At 49.2% G+C, this 8196-nt stretch overlaps 1 protein-coding gene across 1 annotated transcript; it reads right to left on the reverse strand.

Annotated features, from left to right (window-relative positions):
* Positions 1–3036: 3036 nt before the first annotated feature.
* On the reverse strand, positions 3037–7023 carry SOX11 (SRY-box transcription factor 11). Its single transcript, XM_075148022.1, has one exon. The coding sequence runs from the start codon at positions 7021–7023 to the stop codon at positions 5812–5814; it is 1212 nt and encodes a 403-aa protein (XP_075004123.1). The 3' UTR covers positions 3037–5811.
* Positions 7024–8196: the final 1173 nt, after the last annotated feature.

Here is an 8196-nt window from a genome sequence, read left to right on the forward strand (position 1 = left end):
CCCCAAGACCTGGAGTGGCTATGAAAACTAATTTCATGTGGCCTTGAAAAGTCTTTGAAATTACATATTTTAAAAGTGTCATGCTTGAAAAACTGCTCTAAAACATTCAATTTCCCCCACCTGTGGCCATCATGCAACATCATTGAAATGTTGTAACCATCAAAAGTCCCACACTGGAAAACAGGCCTCCATTTTAAAACAGCCCACCAAAAAAATAAAGGGAAGAAGAAAAAAAGTATCACAGCATTTATGTAAAGACTCCAAAACGCCAACATATGTACAAGAGCAAAACCAGATACAAATTGTAAATGAACTAACAATGGCATATAACTCTTCTCCCTGGCTTCGCCAGGAGTTGAGGCAAGTTGGTTTTGGAGATAAGCAGGACGATGGAAACAAAAACAAATTGTGACAATGGGAGTTCCTGGATTAATCATTATTATTTGATCAAATTTCTTCAAGCGGTAAATCAGTGTCTTGATTTTCTTGGAAGTGGGAATTACCAAAATCTAAAGACCCAATTAATGACATGTAATTCTAAATCGAACCTGCTTCTGTGTATTCGCAAGTCTTAGAAGTTCGGCGCCCTTGCGCTTTTTCATCCTGCAAGATAGCACTTCACAGAAAATCCAGATGTTGTAGCTAACCACAAAAGAAGAAATTTGATTAATTAATAAGGATTGAAACCTCCATTCTCACACTTCCAGGTTGTTGTTCATCATTGAAAACCATTCACCCCTTCTTATCCATATTGCTTTAGGGGTTTCCTTGTATCTACAGAAGTCATTCCTTTGAAATTGCTGTCAATCACAATTTTCTAAGAGTTTTTAAAATATTCCTATCTTTGCACTGGCATAAGTATTGGGTTTTCTAAGAGAATCTCAACCCAAAGAAGGTATTACTTTTATACATGAAATATTACGAACTTTTGTTTCCCTTTTTGTAAGTCATTCTACACTTTCTGCACATTTGTGCTTTATATTGAATATAAAAATAGGTCTTTAAAACTCTATTTACTTTAAACTCACTAAAAAACTACTTGCTTGTGAAATTCTCTTACAAATTCACTGCATCCATGTAGAGAAGATAAAACTAATTAGGCAGTTAATTGGTATAGGTAGTGTGCAAAAAAATTAAGAAAAACAAAAACAATCACAGCCTTCGATGTGGGTGAGGGGAAAGGAAATAAATCAAAGGAATACAACTGTATAGTAGGGGAAATGTAAGGCAACTCATTGTATTAAGTTTTCGTTGTTTGTTTTTTTCCTGGCCATGCTTACAAATGAAGGTTAGGAGGAGCTAAGACACCTATCCTGCCAGCAGCCCTTGAGGCAAAAACTCCCATTGAGCTCAATGAGAATTTTTTTTTTTAACCAGTGCAGGTTTAAGGCCTTACTAGGCAACAATTGTGAAGATGTAAAAAGGAACTTCATGAACTGTGTTGAATATTAAACACCTAAAAATTATATGGCCCTGACTTTGACCCCACACCAGTTTTACCTTGGTGTAACAACAGAGTTGCACTTTCCTCGAACAGGCATGAGTGAAGGATCAGACTGCACGCATGCAAAGCACATTCAATAGACTTGAAGAAGTTTCATCTGAACGACAGTGAATGCCTAAAGAGCATGTAGCACTTAAAGGATGCTTGGAATGAGTCTTTCTACCACATTTGTAAAAGACTGCACTTAAAGGAAGAAAATATTTCTTAGTTGTGGTTCTTTTAAAAGGAAGAGAGGAAAAACATAATAAAACCAACAAAAGGGGAAAAATGGTAAGTTTACAAAAATGTTCACTTTAAAATTAAAAAAAAACCATCATGTTTGATTAGGTTTTACATTGAGTTGACATCCTCAGTGTTACCAAGTAAATTGTTTTTCCACATAAAAAAGCTCATTTTTCTCCCTTCTATCACTGAGTCCTATTACACTTAGAATAGTATTGTACAGAGACAAATGCAAAGAACGTGGAAAAAAAGGCCACAGGAGTTACTAAGCCTGCGACAGGACTGCTCTAGCACGTCAACAAGGATTCCTACGTACACTAAAAAATAAAAGGAAAGAGAAACAGAAGGTATGAATATTATTAGATATGACAAAAGCAAAAAATACGAAAGTAGCTTAGCAGATGCCATTTTTCATGATCAGAAGATTGTTTTCTACTCTCACTGAGATCAGCAGGAGCTTAGGCATTCAACAGCATCAAACTTCAGCCCTAAGAGTGTAGTAGCTTAAACAGAACACTGCCTAATTTTTCCTTGAGCAATATGCAACAATAAACTCTGAAATAAAAGAAACTCAACTGTCTGGACAAAAATTGTCTCCCTGCACCATATACCTTCACTCAAAATATTCCTCTGATATAGTATTGTAGAATTCCCATCAAGAAGAAAGAAAAGATATACTTCTGAGTGGGTATTATATTCTTTGACTAAAGTAGACCTGTTGCTCTTTTAAAATATGCCTGACTGCTCTATACTTGGATCCTTTAAATCAGTTGTTCTTGACTAATATTTTAAATGGTAACTTTAGAAACATCTTCCAAAAATATACGCAAGTCAAAACTTTTGTAGGTTGAGACACAGACCTTATTACAATGCAAACTAAATGCAGCCCATATTTGACCATAATCGTTCATAACTCATTGAACATCTGTAAAGCACAAATGTTTAATGACACTGCCTATTATCACTTTAATAAACAAGGATGCATATCAGAAGAAAGGGACTGGAAGAACACGTCCCCATACTCTCATGATAGCTTGAAGAATTACTAAGAGAATTTTGGCTCAGTTTTAAGACTTAGAACCTGATCAACTTACTCCATCACCCTAGCCCAAAAATGGATTTTTGATAGCAGGATAGTGAATGGCTAGGCTAGAGCACTTCAGTGTATCTATTTTCTTTCACTCTTTTGCCTTAGAAGAGATAAATGTCATTTGTTTTCAATCTGATTTCTAAGTTATTACATGGAGAACACACTAATCATTTGAGACCAAAAACTGAAAATTCAAGAAACTCTGTTTTATTGAGGACTATCCATTGCCAAGGATATCTTGTATATTGTAATTAAGTTTGTTTTAAAACACAGTTTCTCATAAAGAATTATCACAATGCAAGACATAAATTTGAGTTCCCAGATATGCTATATCTCTTTTCTGATAGCAAAGATTTAGGCCAAACAACTTTTATTTAGAATCATGAGTGTTTTATTATTATTATTATTAGAAAGAGATCAGATTATATTAATCATTTTACTACCAGTTTAACTAACCTAAAGTAAGATATCTCACCACTTAAATGCCTAAGAGTTGTCTTTGATTAAACATAACATGCATGCAGGTTTTAATGTTATGTTTTATTATGCCTTACAAATGTGTATGCAGGATTTTCATTTCAGCAAGTCTGAAAGCCTGTAGCAGTGGTTGCCACCAAAATACCAGCACAGTGAATTGTCCCTGTAAACAGCTGGATCATTAATTAGTGGAGAAAAAAAAAAATAATTTACCAATGCCTATCAGATAAAAAGTAAACTTCTTGAGAAACAAACTTCCACCTTGTGAGTCTGTTCACGGCCATCAGCAGCTATTTCAGAGCGCGCAACTGAAATCTGATGGCTTCTAAGGTTAAAAAAAGAAAAAATGCACACTGACAAAGTCTGCTCGCCTACAGCAGAAGCTCGTACCCCCCCTTCCTTCCCCTGCCCCTGGCCCTGCCCCTGCCCCCGCCGGGGCGGCGGGCGGCTCTCCGAGAGGGGCCGAGCCGCCCCGAGCGCTGCCCTGGGGCAGAGGAGATGCCGCGCCGCTACTCCGAGCATCTCCGCCTCCGGTCTCGCCCCGGTATCCATCAAAAAAGGGAGAGAGGGGAGGAAAAAAGAGCAGCGGGGGGAGGACCGGAGGCAGGCGGAGGGGGGGCCAGCCGCGTCCCCCGCCGCGGCGGGAGCGGGCACCCGGCCCCGCCGCCCCGAGAAGGCCAGCCCGCCGCGCCCCCCGCCCGGAGCCCTCCTCCCTTGGAATCGGATGCGGGGGGCCAGCGGGGCGGTCCCCGGGGAGCCGGGCTCGCTTACCGCCGGCGGGGGGGGGAAGGCGGGAGAGCCGAAAGTACCGGGGGCGAGCCAACCTGCCGCCGCCCGGCTCGGCCCGGCCCGCAGCGAGCGAGCCCCGGCCCCGCCTGACGGTGACCCCCGCCGCCGGCGGCACCCACCGGGGCCCCGCGGAGCAAAATTGGGGGGGAAAAAGGCGGGGGGTGCGAAAAAAGGAAAAGAAAAGAAGCAGTCCTTACTCTCCTTCCCCCCTAGCTACGGTCATGCACAACAGCCTACAGCTACCGCTCCTCCGCGGGCGAGGGGTGACAACACGGCATCTCCAGCGTTACTTCTATAGACACTAATAGCGATACGAGTTTCTATCAGTTCCAGCTGATTTATTAAAATTGTCAAGATACAGACTTTCAGCATTTAAAAAAAAAAAAAAAAAAAAACAGGCTATGATGTTGACAGTGCACAAGTCTGCTTTTGCCATCATTTGCTACAAAATATGCAGATGGTCTGTACTTTAGATTATATTGCACAACATGAGAAACTTTTTTAACTATGTGCCTTTTTTCTTTTTTTTTTTTTTTTTGCTAAAATCGAGAATCCAGTTTCATACCTTCCATCTGGGGCCCCATCCACATATCACAGCGTATGAGATACATAAAGTCCTACTATAGTACAGTACATATACAATCTTTTAAACTAAGATAACAGCTCTGAGGTCTATATCACCATTTTCAATAAATCTTTACCTACAAATATTGAACAAATCTGAACTATAGCTGTACAAAAAAAGTGTTTGTTCCTTTTTTTTTTTTTAAAACCACAAGGCCTTTAGATGCAAGGATTATTTTTTTAAAATTTTAATCCTTTTAAAACCAGGACGTAACGTACCAACAAACTTGCATGCTAAAAACAGAGAAAAAAAAAGAAAATAAAAGGGAAGAAGTGCCTGAAAAGTCTTACTGAAAAAACACAGCAAGAATGTTCCCTTTTCACTGTACAAAAATACGCCTGAAAATATATTAATTTTTAAAAAAGACTGAGGTCTGTTATGTATCAAAAATGTTTCAATACCTTTTTGTACTGAGGTCTAGGCTGTCTGGTATTCAATCAAGGAGGTATAAGGGAACAAGTTACAAAAAAAAAAGTTGGCAAGTAGAAATCACATTTGTAAAACCATAAACAATTTGATCTGAAAAGTAAACTCTGATCTTAAGTCAGTTCAGTTATTTGTAAGCGTTTGTACAGTCTGCATTTTTTCAAGCTCCCTGCAGCTTTGTTAAGAATCGGATGCATAGAAGACATCAGTTTTCTCCCTCCAAAAAAAGTTGCAATGGTCCCTTTCGGAAAAAGAAAAAAAAAAAAATCAGAACAGTTCTTTAAGATCTCTCACGGGAAAAAAAAAAAAAAAAATCCACAAACCCCCTTGAGTAACAGTTGTGCTGCCAAAAGACTTCTTTGCAGACCATCTTCCAGACTTCAATCAGAGACCGACAAGCTTCAAACAGCGCCTTCTGTATCGTTTTTTCCCCCAGTCCCATTTGCCTTTGCTGTTGTTGTTGTGATCACCAAATGCAATAAAAATTAAAAAACAAAAATAATAAAAAAAATTTAAAATCACAACTCCCGGGCTCGGAACTAACTTCGAGATTTTTTTTTTTTAAAGAAAACAAGACTTTTTTTTTTAATCATCATCATCACCACCACCACCACCACCGGCGTCGCGCCGCTCCGGCTCCGCCGCCGCCTCGCCGCCCGCCCTCGCCGCCGCCCCCGCTCAGTACGTGAACACCAGGTCGGAGAAGTTCGCCTCCAGCCAGTCGCCCGCGATCATCTCGCTCAGCTCCGGGGTGCAGTAGTCGGGGAACTCGAAGTGGGAGCCCAGGCTGCCCTCGCTGAAGGAGTCCAGGTCCTTGTCCACCAGCGAGAGGGAGAGGTTGCCGGCAGCGGCGCCCGCCCCCAGCTCGGCGGCGGCGTGGCCGTGCTGGGAGAAGTTGAGGCTGAGGTCGAAGAGCAGGTCGTCCGCCTCCTCGCTGCCGGCCGACGAGGTGGAGATGGAGCGGGAGGAGGCCGGGGAGAGGCCGGGCGGCTGCTGCGGCGGCAGCGGGCCCTGCTTGGTGATGTTCTTGAAGCTGTAGTAGAGTCTGCTGCCGCCGCCCGCTGCCGCCGCGCCGCCCCGCACCTCCTCGTAGAGGCTGGCTCCCTCGGTGGACTCCGCCGAGGAGCTCAAGGTGGGACTCGCCGGCACTTTGGCCACGTTGTACCGCCGCAGCTGCTGCGGCCCCGGCTCCTCGTCCTCCTCCTCCTCCTCCGCCTCCTGCTTGATCCGCAGCTGCAGCTCGTCCTCGTCCTCCTCCTCATCCTCCTCCTCGTCCATAAAGACGCACTTGACCGTCTTGCTGCTCACTTTCAGAGTGCCGAAGACGTACTCGTCCCCCGCGTAGTCCCCGTGGTGGGCGGCTTTGGCTCCCGGCTTGGGGGGCGAGGAGGCGGAGGAGGCTTTCAGCTTGCTGCACTTCTTGCTGGAGCTCTTGGCGCTTTTGCTGCCGCCGCTGCTGGTGGGTGCGTTTTTCTCCGGACTTTGGCTGGCATTCGGCTTGGCCGACGGGTCCATTTTGGGCTTTTTCCTGGGCCGGTATTTGTAGTCGGGGTAATCGGCCATGTGCTTGAGCCGCAGCCTCTCCGCCTCCCGGATGAAAGGGATCTTCTCGCTGTCCTTCAGCATTTTCCACCGCTTGCCCAGGCGCTTGGAGATCTCCGCGTTGTGCATGTCCGGGGACTGCTCCATGATTTTTCTCCTCTCGATCTTGGACCACACCATGAACGCGTTCATCGGTCTCTTTATGTGCCCCGACGCCGTTTTGCACCAGTCCGGATCGCTCTCGTCCAAAGCGACCGGGCTGCAAGCCATGAACTCGCCCTCTTCTGTGTCCATCGCTTCCCGGGGCAGGTTGCTTTCCGCCTCCGTACTTTCCGCTTGCTGCACCATGGTGCGGTCTCGCCGAAGCGCCGCTCTTCCCGCCGCGCCGCTCCCCTCCGAGCCAACAAAGCCGCTCCAACGCCCCCTCCCACCGCCGCCGCACCTTGCCCCTGCTGCGAGCCGAGCTCTCCGCCGCGCTGCAAGGCGGAGCCCGCGGGGCGACCGGCGGGCGCTTGCTGCCGCCCGCAGCCCCGGCGGCCGCTGCGGCCGGGCCGGGCCGGGCTGGGGCGCGGCTGGGCTGGTGCGCTCGGCGCCGCGCTCTGCCCTGCCCCGGCCTCGCGCCGCTGCCCGCCGCGCCGCGCGCGCTCCCCCTTCTGCAAAACTCCCGGCTCCTCGCCCAACTAGTTATCAGCGTTTCATATGGGTGACATCACTCCCGCCGCCGGCCAATGGCGACGCCCGGCCGCGCCCACCGACACGCCCACCGCTTTTATCAGCTGCCCCCCCTCCCCCCGCCCCGCGCTGACACACCCCCTGCGCAGGGGGCGGCTGGGGGGAGGGGGCCGCTGGCTCTCGCCGCTCGTCCCTCGTCCCTCTGCCCAGGAGGCGGCGGCGGCGCTGGAGCTATGGGGGGGCTTTGCCTGCTGGCTTCGGCTGCCGGCTGCCGCCGGGCGCGGAGCGGTATGAGGCGAGGCGAGCCGAGCCGAGCCGAGTCGAGGTGGGGTGGGGGCCTGCGCCGAGGCCGGCGGCGGCTCCCCCATGGCCCGCTCCCCTCAGGCGGCCGAGGAGCCCCGCGCGGCTCGGGGCGGCGGGCGGCGCCGGCGGCGAGCGGCAGGGGGCGCTGGCGCTCCGCGGCCGCCACGGCCGCGGCGCGACGGCCCCTCCGGCGGGAGCGGGGCCGGGCGGCCGGTGCTGTCCCCGCCGCCTTCCCACCGGACCCGGCTCCGCCGCCTTCCTCTGCTCCTCGCCGGCAGGCGCGTGGGACGGCCCTTGCCGGGGGAGCGTGCTTTTCGCAGCGCGGCCGCGGTGGTCGGCGGCGGGGGCCCGCCCACGGCCGCCTCCCCCGCCGCAGCGGGGCCGGGGCCGTGAACCCCCGGAGGAACGCGCCAGGCGCCTCGGTTCCCTGCCCTCGTGGGCCCCCAGGGCTCGCCTCGGTGACTTGTCGGCAGCGAACGGGGCTGCGAGGCCGCAGGGCAGGGCCGGGGCTCCTGGGGAGGGGGGATCCGGTTGCCTGCGGATGCG

Source organism: Calonectris borealis, chromosome 3 (genome assembly GCF_964195595.1).
Source record: "Calonectris borealis chromosome 3, bCalBor7.hap1.2, whole genome shotgun sequence".
NCBI classification, from domain to species: domain Eukaryota; kingdom Metazoa; phylum Chordata; class Aves; order Procellariiformes; family Procellariidae; genus Calonectris; species Calonectris borealis.

Coding starts and splice junctions, on each gene's coding strand:
- SOX11 (XM_075148022.1), bottom strand. CDS start 7,023: ATGGTGCAGCAAGCGGAAAGTACGGAGGCGGAAAGCAACCTGCCCCGG.